Source organism: Chanos chanos, chromosome 5 (genome assembly GCF_902362185.1).
Source record: "Chanos chanos chromosome 5, fChaCha1.1, whole genome shotgun sequence".
NCBI lineage: Eukaryota > Metazoa > Chordata > Actinopteri > Gonorynchiformes > Chanidae > Chanos > Chanos chanos.
The window spans coordinates 24,053,049-24,068,763 of NC_044499.1; the positions used below are offsets into that span (position 1 = coordinate 24,053,049).

The following is a 15,715-nucleotide window of genomic DNA, read 5'->3' on the forward strand; positions in this document are numbered from 1 at the left end:
TGGAAATGAATCACAGCTAACTACCGGCAAAAGAGAAGGAGAGAGTCCCCCGGTCCTCCCCCTTGCCTTCACACCATTGGCTGAGAGGAATGATGTCACTGTGTGGGCTTTGCTATAAAAAGCCTTGCTTTCCTGCAGACCTCAAAACAACACAGTGCACAAGTCCACTGCTTCCTGTGGAGTGTATACAGGCGTGACTGACTTGGAATCTCTCGTACTATGATCATGTGCAGAGGACTGGAATCACTTCCAAGCATGTGTTTAGAGAGGTACGTCTCACCAAAAATCACAGACTTCACAGGCATTGTTTTTCTGCTCAGCTGTTCTGCTGTATATTAGACTAGTTCCAACAGAAATTACCCTGAGGATATAGACATCAGTATATTTGCAATAAATGAAAAGTTCTGAATGCATTTTTGCGTAAATTTTAAGATGTTGAGTGTAGAACATTAAGTGTAGGTGCGAGACCTGTACTAATGGACTGTTGTGTTAACTCCTCAGGGCCAAAGAACTTAAGGCTCGATTTGGGAGTCTTCTCCTGAAGCAGGAGCTTAGTCTTACAGGTCACTTACAGAAACCTGACAAACTCAGGTAAGACTCTCCTATGCCTGTCTGTTCTTCCACAATGTTGTGTTATATATATATATATATATATCTATCTATATATATATATCTCAATGCATTCCTTCAGAATTGTGAAAAAAAAAATCACTAAATCAGTCATGAGCTAATGATGTGTTTTTATCCTCAGACTGACAGTGGAGGACTCACTGAGATGGAGGGAATCTTTTCAGAGCCTTCTGGCCAGTAAACGTGAGTGTGCACTTCTATAATTATAGGACTACACAGCTGAAACACAATACAGACAATTTAAGTTTATTGAAAATGCTGTGTGTTAGGAGATGTTTTGTGCTTTCACCAGTGTTCGCCCATCTGATGTCCTCTTTTCTTTTTGTTTCTTTGCAGAGGGACTGTATGCTTTCCGAGCCTTCCTTCTGTCTGAGTACAGTGAGGAAAACATAGCATTCTATCTGGCCTGTGAGGACTATAAGAATACAAAGACCTCCTCCAAGCTGTGTGCCAAGGCCAAGCAGATCTATGAGGAGTTCATTGGCTGTGACGCACCTAGAGAGGTAACTAGTCATTCAACTCACCCAACTGTATGAGTCAATACACTTAGCAATGAACTCAAGGAGCTCTGCAGACATGCTAGAGTAGGGAGAACTGACACGTAATCTCTGGTAAACTCACATTTAGCTGCATTCAGACAAATTTGCAGTTAGATTAAAGTCAGTGTATTACGATTTGAAGTTAATGTATTTCCTTCATTACCACTGATCAAGCAAATAAGCAGATGAATCCCTCTTCTTTCCTCAGGTTAATCTTGATCATGAAACCAAAAGCATCACTAAAAAGAATGTGGAGAATCCCACGTTCTCCTGCTTTGACCTGGCACAGAGCAAGATCTATGCGCTGATGGAGAAAGACTGCTATCCCCGTTTTCTCAAGTCCGCATCCTACCAGGAGCTCAGCGGACGGCTCGCGGGCTAACTTTCAAAGCTGGGTTCAGTATTGGAACATTTTGGAATTATCTCATGAAGGCTGATGGAGCGGTTTTCACACCATCTCATGCGGATCGCAGACTTCGCGGCTGTTCGATGGGAAGTCTTGGAATTTAGTGGTGGCCAGTTAGCTACTGTCTGCATGGCCTCACTGCTGGAAATCTCAGGGGAGATGATGTTATTACGTTTAATGGGGGATGGAGACGCGATCACGCCGTAGGTGGCGCGTTTGGAGCACTAAAGCTGAACTTATTGGAACGGTTTCAAAGACTGGAATTTCATACTCAGTTTCTGTGGAAGCATTTTTCCCTCCTCTGTTTTGCACATCTGTTTACCCTCATGCATTTATTGATGTGTGTTTTATTGAAGAAAATATTTATTTATTGTTATAGTTATGTTTTATAAATGTAGTTGATATTTATTTGTGATACTTTTGTCACTAATGTTGAAAAATTGCTGTTTGAATAAATTTTACTATTTGAGAAAAAAATCTTCTTATATCACGTTCATGGTAGGTTCAGAATCACTGCAGTCCAGTACATCAGTTTGAATCTGAGATTTTTCGTCCACAGCTTCAGGAATTGTATGGAAGGTTATTTTGATTTTAGAAAAGGAATCAGTATCTTCAAAATGTCATCATTCATTGAGTTCATATGTTTAATTTATACCTCAGATTGCAGACATAGGAATAACCAAAACCCTCGGTGGTATCACATTCCCTCTCATTTTGTCTTATGAAACAGTAGGTATCCTGCCCCCACTCACTCTCTCTGTCTCACTCCATCTCTTCTCTTCCCTCTATAACTCCCCCATCCCACGCATCCTACACACAGAGTCAACGAGAGAAACACAGAGGAGCAAAAACCTCATCGAATGGGGAAATCAAAAACAAAGCAGAGAAAGAAATCTCTCTCATACACACACACACACACACACACACAAACATTAATCGCTGTCGCTAAGGAAACGATGACTCCTTTTTTTTTGATTACATGCATTAAGCTTGAGGTGTTTTTCCAGGAAAGCTCTGTAGAGCAGAGGCTCATCTCCATGGAGACCACACACAACGACCCACTCAGTTCGCCCACTCTCTGCCGTACTAGGCCCTGTTTACCTCTCAGTGGTAGCCGACAAGAGCTAGCTGCCATTCGCTCTCCTGCTTAACAGCACATAGCCCTGCCATCATGAGTCACCAATGTACCCCCCCACCTCTACACAAACACACACATACACACACAAACACACCCACTCACACCCACACACACACACACACACACACAAACACACACAGTGAAATGCGTGAATGCTGAAACGCTATCACTAGCTCTGGAGTCCTTTCAGCCACACTGTACTCACACATCGTGCAACACTTCATTCACTTACAGGGGAAACATTGGGAAAACATGGCTTACCTTACAGATCACCCCATGTGCTTTAAATTATTCCTAAGGGCTACTGGGGCCTTGCGGTCGCCATGTTTTGGTTTCACAGGAATCGTTCACATGAGGAACACTGCTAGAGCCAGAGTGGAATAATGACATACATTGACGCAGGATATGACTCACTGGGTCCCCAGAATTCGAGGGGACTGTTCACTGGATTCCACATTAAATTCCTTAACACTCAAATCTGTCAGTAAACCCATCACTGGTCACTTAAAAAGCTGAATAATGGTAAATGGAATTTATTATGTGTAAAGCTTATCCATAGCAAACCTCCAGCAACCAATGAAAAGTGACAGACAACAAGTTTGAGATGGAGTCTCTGTACATTTGTGAGTGACAGTTTTGGATATGTGTGCGTGTGTGTGTGTGTGTGTGTGTGTGTGTATGTGTATGTGTAGATGAGGTATGAATTCAGTAGAAGAAAAGCCAGTGAAATCAAAGCCCATATTCCTTACTTTTGCATTTAAAGTGCAGCCTGTAGCTGCACAAAGTGGTTTCAAACCATAAAACTGTACACAAAAGTAGATTTTTGTTCATTATTAAATCACTGTGTAATTTACAATCTGTTCTTTTTGGGCTGGGGAATAACTTTAACAAAATTACAGTATGAAGACAACATACACATTTGATTAACTGTATTTAAAAACGGTCATGGTTCATGGGCGTCGGCGATGCTCATCGATTCTTTCGTAAGTTTTAGACCTTGATATGTGTTTAACAGGTCATTGAAGCTTGTATCTGTGACATAAAATGATAAAAAAAAAAATTTAAATTCTTGGAACTTTTTCAGACCATATGCAGCTAATCATAAACATGCAAACCTCACAGTAAATTACCAAAAGCTGTGGTCTTTAGGCTCTACTGTATCTTTCCTTCGGAATCTGTGGTTAGAAATTCAGTTGAATTGAATTTTTTTTTCTTTTTTTTCCATATAACTCAAATACATCTGGCAAGAGTGATCACTTCACAGCAGAAGTTAAAACATCAAATAAGGTCAAGTTTAGAAATGTTAACAAATGACATTTTTATGCTATTAGCATGGTTTGAATTACAGGGGGGATTGGGGGAGTCTGACCCCCCTAATTAAGACTTGGACCCCCCCCCCCCAAAAGAGAGGTAAAAATAACAGTTTGAGGAGGGGGGGGGGTGTCAAAACATTTATATGCCCTATGCTATACAGCCCTGGACAAAAAGTTGACCCCCCCCCCCAATTGTCATTGTATAATTCACACTCTGGTTCTGAGCTATAGAGGGATGGATTCTGAGTAAATAAAAAAACATTTAAATTTATATTTACATTTACATTTATTCATTTAGTAGGTGATTTTAACAGAAGCCACTTCCAAGTGAGGCAAACTACAGTCCAATCTGCCATCGTCGAGGAGCTGGCTGTGGTAAAATTGCTGTGGCCAGGCTCAGTGTTAGACCAGACACAAGTGCAAGAAAATTTGATAAAAGTAAAAGAGTCAACTACAGACAGATACAAGAAGAAACAGCTACAAAAGTGTGAGACAAGAAGCTATTGCCCAACGTGGGGGCTAATAATTGGGATGCTATCAACAAAATGGCTATACTTCCACAATAACAACAAACTATACTTCCTCAATGACTTAAACAATTCTGATTATTGGAGCTGGTGGCAAACAGACACTCTACCCCTATGTGTGTCTGTGTGTGGTTTATTGAATAAGTTGTTATTCCAGGTTGTTGACTGTTTTTTTAGAACTCTTTTTTTTTTTTTTTTTTTTGAGTGGTCTCCCGAAGGCAACATTGGCCTCCTCTGAGGTATATAACCATCCCCTCTGCCCCTCTTTCAGGTCTCGTCAGCATCCTGCAGCTTTTCAGCAAGAGGCCGATGATGTTGTCTTGATAGGGTCAGGGTGACAAAAACAAGCCTCTTTAATCCCAAAGAGGGAAAAAAAAAAAAAGATCAACAAGCACAGACAGTTCTCGGCCTGATTTTCAGCCTCTCCTTCATTTGAAAAGTGACTAACATTCTGTGTAAAAGACAGCCAGCACACATCCAATTACCCAGTTGGATTATTTATAGTTGCACCCAGAACAAATGTGGCCCCAGTGACGCCAGCATATGGCTTGACATCTCACATGAAAGCCTCGAAAAACCAAGAAACATGTAAGGTCACAGCCGCTTCTGCAGATGGTGGCCGATTTGGCCAACCAAGACGCTGTCAGTCCTGAGTCTGTCTGTGAGGTTTTACAAAGACTTTTTGGGTCACTGTATTTTGTTATTGGAAAGCTATGTTTGAGCATCATGGCACAAAAAATCCCAGGCATTTGCCACGACTCAGTTGACGTAGTCCTCAACTCGATTAAGAAAGGTGTGACTGAGACTTAAATATCCAAAGTCTTCGTTGCAAAGCTGAAAAAGCTCTCCTATTGTTGGAAACAGAAAACAGAAATGTGAAACTATGTAAACCATCATATGTGTGACTATTAATTTGTCACAGAAATGGACATGCAGTATGTGTATGCCTGGAAAAGTAAAGATTTGATGTCGAAAAAAGAAAGAAAGGAAGAAAGAAAGAAAGAAAGAAAGAAAGAAAGAAAGAAAGAAAAAGAGGAAAAGACAGGGCCATCAGTAACGGATTAGTCGTTAAGACAAAGTTTATCATAGCATTGTAAAAGGACATTTTCCAGACAGAATGAATAAAGCATGTGTGCGCCAGCTTCATGTGTCAAATCCTTACACCTGCTCCGCACGACTATCAAAGCCAGGGCAGTCTATGCCTCAAACTAACTACCAATACCTGTGAGCTCTGAGAGATAACAGAGTGAAAATTTGACTGCAACATTGAAAAGGACAACAGAGGCACTAGCACCTCTGTCTGAGTAAATAAACAGCACAGGTCTATGTTGACTAGGCTATCATGGCTCTTTTTTTGTAGAATTTACATAGAATCCACTTGTTAATGTTTGTTAATCTGTTGCTAGGGTAATCCCAGCTTCAAGGCAGAAATGCAGCCACTGGAATGTGTGTGTGTGTGTGTGTGTGTGTGTGTGTGTGTGTGTGTGTGTGTGTGTGTGTGCGTGTGTGTGTATGTGCTCACACAGACCACAAATGTAGTTGAAGTTAAATTTGAGAAAGAAAGAAAGAGAGAAAGAAAGAGAGAGAGAGAGAAATCATTATCATGGTCTCTGGAGCACACTCACCTAAGCATAGTTTATGTGATCGTCCTCACAGTTAACACGATGTTACCAAAACCAAACCAGTTACTAAAAAAAAAAAAAAAAAGGACAAAAAACACATTAGTGTTTTTCACTAGTGAGCGAAATTATCTGTAGATATGGAAATCTGTTTCGTACTTGTTAAAAACCTAGGCTATTAGAAATCTTAAAATTGGGCGCCCATCTGGCTTGGGTGCCACATTCCCAAATGACACCACTAGATGTCAGCACCTCACGAGTAGTCAGTTTTTCCTCTATCCGAGGGCAATACCCGTCAGTGTGGTGATGATGATGGTGATGATGATGTTCTGCACCAATAGGGACAGGTAGAATTCCAGTTTGACTGAACGGAAGACACTCAGACCTTAAACTGTGCCTTGGTTGCCCTTCAAGCCAAACTAACAAAATGTCGTATCGGTAGATTTTTGTAGCCTGAAGGGAGAATCGACGTTAGCTCATGTTAAGTGACATTTACGGATGACATTATATTTGGAATATGTGCCCAGTCCGTCCAAAAAAATAGCTTGGTAGCAGAAGCGATCTCTTTGGTACACGAGTTGTTCTATTCGCGTGTTGGTCTGAGAAAAAGGTATGGTTAGCAATAATGCTTGAAAAAACGAAATACAATTTGGTAGACGATGCGCACGACCTGAAGATCCCCGTGCACAATGAGGAGGCGTTCCAGCATGGGGTCAGGTTTGAGGTGAAGGTATGTGAACGTTCTTGACTGTTGTTTTATCTGATTCTTCCATATGTTGAATTAAAAGGAAAAAGTTTGCAAATAAAATTGTAGTGTGTTAGTGCTTATTCAGGATTGTGAACAATGTTCCGCTTTTTTTATATGACACAGTTCATTGGCAGTGTGGATATTGTGCGACCAAAAAGCCGTATGGAGATTGTAGCAGCGATGAGGCGGATACGGGTGAGTAGAGGCACTGGAGTCGCGCTGCGGGAGAAAGTCGGTGTTTTATTAGGCTATCGGCGTACAGCTATGTTCTCTAAGCTTCCCTTGTGCTCCACAGTTTCAGGTTTGATTTTAAAACTAAGACAGTGTGGCTACCAGTATTATTAATTTAAAAACATATGTCACTCGCAGTATTCCTGTGCGCTTTTGAATATGCTAAGAATGAAATGCCTGTCATTAAAAAAAAAAAAGACATCTTTTTGTCAAGCTTATCTTTTTGTTGTTTTTGGCTACAAGCCAGGAACACGTTTAATATTGCGATTCATGGATAATGTAGACTGTTATGAAGGTCACACTGACACAGCAAACAGCTGTCTCTGTGATTTAAGCCACAGAGGTTACAAGACAGTTATAGGACCATGATTCTAGCTGTGAAAAAAAAAAAAACACTTTTGAAGAGTTACAGAATTTTTACTGGTTCATTTGGGTTGGAGAAGTCCAGTAAAGTCAGTAAAGATCCTCGAAAAGAAAGCTGTTTTTCTGGGCTTTGTTTCTTGGCTTTAATTAGTCTCTAGCTCCATAGATTCTAAATTGCTCTAACACCCATTTAAATTCATCAGTGAAGACCAACAACATGATGGTGCTCACAGGACAGGGAAGGCCTCAGATACTACCACAGAGGAACTGGTGATGGAGCATCAGAGTGAAATGATTCAGTCTTTGCTAGGAAATGTTGTTTTATGTGTCATATTAGGAATATTTAAGGGATCTGAAGGTGAGAAAAGCTGTTGATGACCTACAGAAATTGAAGTTTCTCCCCACATGAGGTGAAAAGGAGCGGTTGATTTGGCTTTGCTGCTCTTTGCGAATGTCAGGTTACATTTCCAGTCTCCTGGCCTTCACCCCAGGCAGCTCTAAAAGCATCTGCGAGAACCGGCCTGCCATTTGGCCGCGGTAGCAAGGGGGTATGCTAATGCTAATCAAAGAGACGGATGAAAGTGAGCATGCTCCGTGGTTTTTCCTCGCCTGCTCCGTGGTTTTTCCTTGCCTGCTCGACTCACTGACTCACTGGGAGTTGCCATGTTGTGAGACTTGGGAGAAACCAGTCTGTACTCCTTATTCATCTTCTCATCTCTGTGGAGCTCTTGTTCAGCTCCACTTTTGGTTACTCTGTTCAAGCGAGCAGTACTTCCAGATGCTCTCTCATCTGTAGCTGTTTCTTTTTTCTTCCTTCCTTCTGAAATTGTTCTCTATGTCTGACAAGCTACAGCAGATCAGTTTGAACTGTTTACTTCCTGTTGAGTAACTGTTTTCATGTTGTGAAGGTTTTTTTTTAACTGGCTGCCAATTGTCAGTCTTTTATTGGTTACATTGTTGTTCGCTCTTGGTTCAGCCATGGACCATTCGTTATCAGACAGCATTGTGTGTGTGTGTGTGTGTGTGTGTATGGGGGGGGGGGGGGGGGGGGGGTGACAGCAGCTGGATGGGGTATAAAATTGCAGGCCAGTCTGAAAAACAGAACCAGACATGTTGAAGAAACCCATTATGAAAGCTCTGAATGAAAATGCCAGCAGTAGCAGACACACGAAAAGATGTTTGCTTGATGTCTCAATTTATTCAAGGTTTGTTAAACACAATGTACTGTGCCCCACCCCCCCCTCCCCCTTAAAGGTGCTTTTTTTTATTTTATTGTTTTCAGTCTGAATTTAAAATCAAGAAAATCAAGAAAAGAAAAGTCAACCTTATTGTGTCAGTGGACGGTGTCAAGGTGGTTTTGCGAAAGAAGAAAAAGGTAAAACCCTGTCTGTTTTTTGTTGTTTGTTTGTTTTTTCTTGTAGTTTTTGAGTCCTGATCGTGTAACAGTTAAATCCCATGGCCCAATGGTTAGAGAAGCGGGCTTGTGACCAAAAGGTGCCCACTGCTTCTGTGTCTAGCGGTTGTGTGTGCTCACTACTGTTGTGTATGGATGGGTTAAATGCAGAGGTCAAATTTACTGCTCACAATGTGTGTGTGCGATCATGGAGATTTAATTTTATTAATTAATTTTGTTACAAATGACTGTCAGTGAGTTTATGTAATAAACTTTATCTTTTGTTTTTGTCATTATTTGATTCTAGAATAAAGAGCTCAGTTTGGATGAGAATCAGGTGACTCTGGCCCAGGACCCAATTTACAGGTGAACCAAGAATTCCCCAGTCTAGACTTCACATGACGTTATGTCTCTGGGGCCCTCTGATAGCACTGGGCCTGAACCCTGGTCCTAATGCATCTGCATGCATTCTCTATACACCTGTATACAACCTGTTCCACTAGCGAGTGTGCCGACAATTACTGGACTCAGATGGAAGCAAAGTTTGATTGGTCAATAAGAGTTGTCAGTCACTAAAATTCTGAAATTTCAAAGGGCCCTGTTTTTGTATGTACTACTGATTTACATGAAATAGATTTGTCATGAAACTAGTTAGTTGTTGCGTGTCATCAAACTTTTAGAGAAGATGAGCCATCTGGAACCTCGGATAGTTTCTGACTGAGTTTTACTAGCAATTTAATGTAAAAAAAAACTTTAAAAACTGTAAATAAAGTTTACTGAGGTCAAGTTCTAGGAACTTGAGAATATTATCTGAAAATCACTCAAAGAGTATCTATAAATAAAACAATAAAAGTTTTATAGGTCCTTTATAATCATTTTGCACTAACATGACTCTTGAAATGAAATGACTTTATTTAACAATTGAAGAAAAGATACAGTCTTTAAACTGATTAATTAAGTAGTGTACTGTAGCTCCATTAGCTAACTGTTTTCATTAGCCGTCTCCATGACGACGGATTGGTGCGTTTCTGTCCTCCCCTTTAGTCCGGAGATTAGATCATTCTGATCTTCATTTCTCTGATTAGTGGGTTGACATGGATTAGCTGTGGATGTCTGCTGAATTTTGAGATCACAGAGACCCACGCAGAGACACAGAGCTCTCTGGAGCTGGGATGACAACACTCTTCAATATTCCCCTGGCAACATCCATAAGGGTCTTTAATATGAATGAGGATGAAATACAAGGGGCACCTGCACTATTGAACAATGGGTCAGCAAAGGTGTCTGTGAATATATTACCTTCAAACTGAGTAAAGGAAAGCACAAAAAAAAAAAGATGGCTAAAGAGCACAATGTGAACAGAAACCTCCCATGAGAAATATATAGGCAAGCTGAAATGCACTTGTGTCAGTGGTTTATAACCACCTTCCCTAGTTCACTGCCTTCATTTTAGAGCTTTGTCTGTACTCATGAATGAAGGGGAAAGCTACCTCTCTTACATTACTGTATAATGTAACCATCACCAATCTGCTGTTGATTCAGCCGCAGAACCGGGGCTATACTGTTGCATGCCAAACCTCTAAGAGATGTGGCAGGGAAAAAAAGGTTGGAACTGAAGGGTGTCATTTCTGTCAGGCAATAATGACATACTATTGTGCTTAATGCCCTGACAGTAGAAACAGCCCATCAGTCCTTGACAGCATTTGTTTCCCATAAAACTGCCTTTTGTGCCTCATGAAATAAATGGTTTGAGTAAAAACATAGATCAGTGTTCAAAGATCTCAAAAATATTCAGAGTCTCATATTTTAATGGAAGAGAAGAGAAGGCTGTTGAATTTCGCATCAAAGACATACTCAGTCAAATCCATGACTCCAATATAGTAGATAAATCCAGAGAGTTCCCAGAACTGTACCAAACGAAGACTTTGTCATGGGGGTTTGGCTGACATAGTATTTCTGTTCATGCCTAATATTGTCTGTTTGAGGGCTTAAAATGCATAAAATCTTTCATGTAAACCAGCAAAGTTCCAACTTAATGGTTGGAAGAATATGTGGCTTATAGCATGTGTGGTTAGCTCTATAAAAAGTCTAAACTCAAATAATTAGAGATTTTATTTTCCTGAAAATTACTCATTAGAAATTATATTTTCACAGTATTTAAATTATAGTGTTCAATCGAGTTTTCAAACCTTTGAACTTGCAGCACTAGAAATAACTAAAGATTCAAAGCTCCCCAAATTCATCACCATTCACAGTGTTTGTCTTTGAAGCAGCCAAGCTATTGGAACCCAGATTAAATGAATTTTTATCTTGAACAACCTGTTTTTTTTTTTTCAAGAAAAAGTATTTTCTTAATAGCAGCAATCAAACTGATGTTGGCCGTAAAAAGCAGAGATCTCATTCAGGCTAAATTCAGTTGAAACCCTGAAACCCTTAAAATTCAGCTATGGCATTCAAAAGCAGGGTTCTTCTGCTGCGCTGATATAAATTATAGGTTTTGTAAATTTGATTAAATATCCCTGTAAATTGATACCCAACTATTCATTTTCCACATAATAGTCAATTAGGATACTAATACAGTCATTTGATGTAGTGTGGTCAAGGTGTTGCCATGGAAACTATGTCTTTTGTTGTGAACTTTCATTTCTGTTCACTAATTTTGTCTTTATGTGTATATCATTCAGAATATTCTATGTTTCCCACGACTCACAAGACCTGAAAATATTCAGCTATATAGCTAGAGATAAGAAGAGCAGTGTGTTCCGCTGTAATGTCTTCAAGTCGAAGAGGAAGGTAAGACAGACAAACTTTTAAATCCAACAGTAGATGCTGACAGGAGAGAGTTTGTCCGTAACATATTACCACTGTTTTTAAAGACCAGTGAGTCAGTGAATGTCATTTCCAGCACCTTCACCATGGCTACCGTGACAGACTGACCTGAAGTACTGGTATGATCTGAGCGGGTTTTGTGACTACCCACAAAAATTCACTCTGCCAGTCTTACAGGGCAGACATCTGAAAGTTCTGTTTCCTTTTCAGGTTGCCATCCAAAGCCATTTCAAAACCCTAGAAATGTGTCTGTATTAAGAAAACTGGCCAGTAGATGAAGACAGAGAGAGAGAGAGAGAGAGAGAAAAAAGAGAGAGACAGAGAAAAAAAGAGAGAATGAGTCAGTGACTCCAAATAGTGATAGTGACTTTAGCGTCTAATGAGGCTGTGTTCAGATGAGGACCCTTGTCTAGGGTTACAGGTCTCTTCCTCTTTTCATTCTACTGTCCTCCCATTCTGCCCAGTGTCCGCTCTTAACAAATACACACGAGATTCTCATTCAGAGCTGTGGCCAGACTGAAGGGACAGATGGCTTTGTTGTTCAGTTATGCCAATAGTCACCAGACACAAGTGGTTGTGCGTAACACAGCCGCTTTCAACAGACTGAGATCAAATTCTGATAGAATAGTGTATTCAGAATTCGTTTTCACTCCTCCTGTGATTATTTTTTTTGGCTACATTTTTTTTTATTATTTTATTTTATGAATAACTCATACAGCAATACATGACTAAATATGTAGGGCATATGGGTAAAACTAAACATTAAAAGAATTGCCAGATCACAGTGTTCTCACAGAAATTATGCATAGATGTGACAGAAAAGAAATGTTATTTCTGTAACATAATTTTTGCCTTGATTCTGCTATCTGACCACTTAGTTAAGTATATGTTCTGATCTGGTTATTATAATCATATTAGACTATTTATCCATAGTACCTGAAGACAGCAAAGTCAAACTATGTTTTGAACCATTCATAGTTTTTTTTGTTTGTTTGTTTGTTTGTGATATTCTACCAAGAGAGCTGAGAGATTCTCTGTTGTAAACTATAGGGTGTCTTTGGTGGAGAGTTCCTGGGAATGAATGGATCTGAACCTGTTCCTCCACTGGGTGCGATGGCATAGAGTTCCTGCTTCTCCCTGTTGCTATGCAACACACTGTAAATCAGGCTCCCATTGATTTGAAACTATAGTTGACTGAATAATGCTTTCCACGCATGTTAAAAGCACGGGAGCTTTTTCAGCGTGAAAGGATGTGATGGCTGACTTCATATTTGTCGCTGGAACTGTGTGACGCTGTTTGTCCGCTCTGGTTGAATTGGCTGTTGGATGAGATGCAGACTTTGGAAGATGGGTAATTGGCCATTTTGGATGGGGTCAAGCGGTCACAGATAAGCAGTCAAAGAGCTACTCCATTTTGTGTTGCAGGGCTCTGTACAGTAAACAAGCTGAGTCAACGAAAAAGCTGTTGCGCCAAACATCTAAGCGAGTTTCTGCCATAACAGTCTTATCGTCTTCGGTCAGTCCATCTGGACACAGCAAGAGTGAAGGGAGAAAAACTTGAATAGAAAAACTTGCCACAGCACTGATTATTTGCCTTTGCCCAGTCTAAAATAAGAAAGAGAGGCATTTGAAAGCATTGGAGATATATATTGTGGTTGACTGGGAGATGTTGATAAATGGGATGTGGGTCTGTAGAGGACATGGCCTCTGTGCCTATTTGGCTCTGGAATGGACTAATCAATCTCTATGACAGCACATTCCTGTTCCAGACTGGTCACATGGCTACAATGCTCCAATGATCAAGCCCCACTGAAGCCTCTGTGGGCTCTGATGCCTCTGTCTCTCTCAGCAGCCCCCCCCCCCCCCCCCCCTTCTTTCTCCTGTCTCTTTATGACATAGTGCTCTTATTTATTGGTTCAGTTATTCAACTATGTAAGTATGTTAACTTGTTTATGAGATCCACATGACAACATCAATATCAGTAAACAGTATTTCTTATTTGCTTGCTCTCTCTCCTTCTCTCTCTCTCTCTCTCTCTCTCTCTCTCAACAAATACACATACACATACACACACACACACACACACACACACACACAAACATGTTATTTCTCCATCTTAGAGTCAGGCCATGAGAATAGTGCGGACTGTGGGCCAGGCGTTTGAGGTGTGCCATAAAGAGAGTCTGGATAGCATTGATGGTAAGAGTATGTTACACGATCCAGATTCACTTTTTCTAAATATTACACAAGTTTTAGTTCAGAGTACATCAAAACGACTGATAAATGAATTTCCATGATCAATATTTTATTATGGCAGTCAGATTTCCATACTTTTATGTCTTCATTTATGCTCGTCCTCCCTGTTGAGAAGAAAATAATGCTTCTAAGATGGTGTCAGGAGTAACCTGGACATGAAGAAAGGAGCCGTTTGGGGTTTTTGGCTGTTTATCTCCAATGCCTACCTCTATTGTCAGAATATAGTGGAAGGATATTTGAAGATTCAGACAAATCGCTAAGAGTCATGTGCTTTTGACAGAACACTATAGCTTCTCCCAAAAATATTGCACAAATAGTCATTTAGCCTGATTGTTGCTAGTCTGTGTCATTTAAGGCTTCAAGCTGAAGACTTTAAGACTACTCAGAATACACTAATAGTCTCTCTTAAGAGAGGTTAACTAGCAGCACAGTTATTACCACAGTGTGAAAAGAAAAGTGTCTAGAAACTTCAAAAGTGGTCACTTCTGAGCCGTGGAAATTATTTTAATGAGAGTGCACTCTTTTAATATAATCAGAGAGCTTTCGTCAGACCTCAACTCTTCAATCAAAGCTTATTCACGTTCATTTATCAAATGGAGTGTCTTTCTGGCTTCTGTTTGGCTGTCAGCCTGGCTGATGAAGGGAGAGGAGGAGAAAGACAGTGAGGAGAAGACTTCTGTCCCAGACACCATCCCAAAGGACCTGGACTCAACTCTCCTCAGCAAGAACACAGAGGTACAGAATTCTCCGGAGCCTCACGCTTCCACACTTCACTCCTGCATGACTAGACTCAGCCAGTGGACATCAGCAAAGCTAACGATAGTTGTTTCTCAAGCGCAATTTATGTCAGTCATTTTGAAGAAAATACAGCTTTAATGCGTTGTCTACAAACAGAGTTGAATATTAGTCCTTCAGATGCATAATTGATCCAATCGGTTTTGTTGATGATGTCTGTTCTACCGGAGTTTTGAGAGAGTAGGGAAGTATACACCTTCACTTTCATTCACAGACTGATGCAGCGTGGTCAGTAAGGTTACATGTTGTACTTGTACCTGATACGGAACAAAAAAATGGGGTCACAATTATCAAGACAGAAAAAGCAAAGCTCCAAATGTTTTCATTAGTAGTAGTTGTAGTAGTAGTAGTAGTAGTAGTACATGCTTTGGTCAGCTTTCCCATCCCCATCATTTTTAAGGTTCTGGTTTCAACCAGTCTGTCACAAACACACACGCATACACACACAAGCACACATCACCACCATCTCTGACTTTCTATTAGCGATTGTAACGACTTCGTCTCCTCCCGCACTGACTCCAGCCATTCAGTGATCGGCATTGCCGGTTTACTAATCATCGGCCTGTCCTTTCATCATTGTCCACACCTGTGTTCACTTTGTTTTCCCTGATTCCCCCCTCTTTATAAACCTCAGTATTTCCCAAAATCGTCGTGAAGTCTACACTTTACCATGTGTATTCTGAGCGCTCTGTATTTGTCTAATATTATTTGCAGTCTTGTTCCAAGTGTGATTCTGAGTCTTTGTCCTGATTTATATTCCAGTTTAAGTTTGCCGTTTGCTTTTCTGTTTGTTTTGTACTTAGTTTTGCAAAGTGTTGGAATCAGATTTATGTTTCAGTTTTGTATTCGCCTGGTTCTGATTAAAATACAAACTCTGCACTTGCGTCCGGTTTTCTGGTGACTTCGTGACAGTGATAGACCAGTGGAA

The 15,715-nt window shown here is 40.4% G+C and overlaps 2 protein-coding genes across 2 annotated transcripts in view; both read left to right on the plus strand.

Annotated features, from left to right (window-relative positions):
* Nucleotides 1-219: 219 nt before the first annotated feature.
* Nucleotides 220-1,551, plus strand: rgs5b (regulator of G protein signaling 5b). The gene is made up of 5 exons (XM_030774046.1): nt 220-269; nt 502-591; nt 752-813; nt 967-1,133; nt 1,378-1,551. The coding sequence occupies exons 1-5, from the start codon at nt 220-222 to the stop codon at nt 1,549-1,551; spliced, it is 543 nt and encodes a 180-aa protein (XP_030629906.1).
* Nucleotides 1,552-6,797: 5,246 nt separating this feature from the next.
* The window catches only part of nos1apb (nitric oxide synthase 1 (neuronal) adaptor protein b), a 16,292-nt gene continuing 7,374 nt past the window's right edge, over nt 6,798-15,715 (plus strand). The window contains exons 1-7 of the mRNA XM_030774803.1: nt 6,798-6,902; nt 7,044-7,115; nt 8,797-8,889; nt 9,215-9,273; nt 11,592-11,700; nt 13,857-13,935; nt 14,621-14,727. Of these exons, the coding sequence (XP_030630663.1) occupies nt 6,798-6,902; nt 7,044-7,115; nt 8,797-8,889; nt 9,215-9,273; nt 11,592-11,700; nt 13,857-13,935; nt 14,621-14,727 (624 nt within the window). The remainder of the gene's footprint in view (nt 6,903-7,043; nt 7,116-8,796; nt 8,890-9,214; nt 9,274-11,591; nt 11,701-13,856; nt 13,936-14,620; nt 14,728-15,715) is intronic.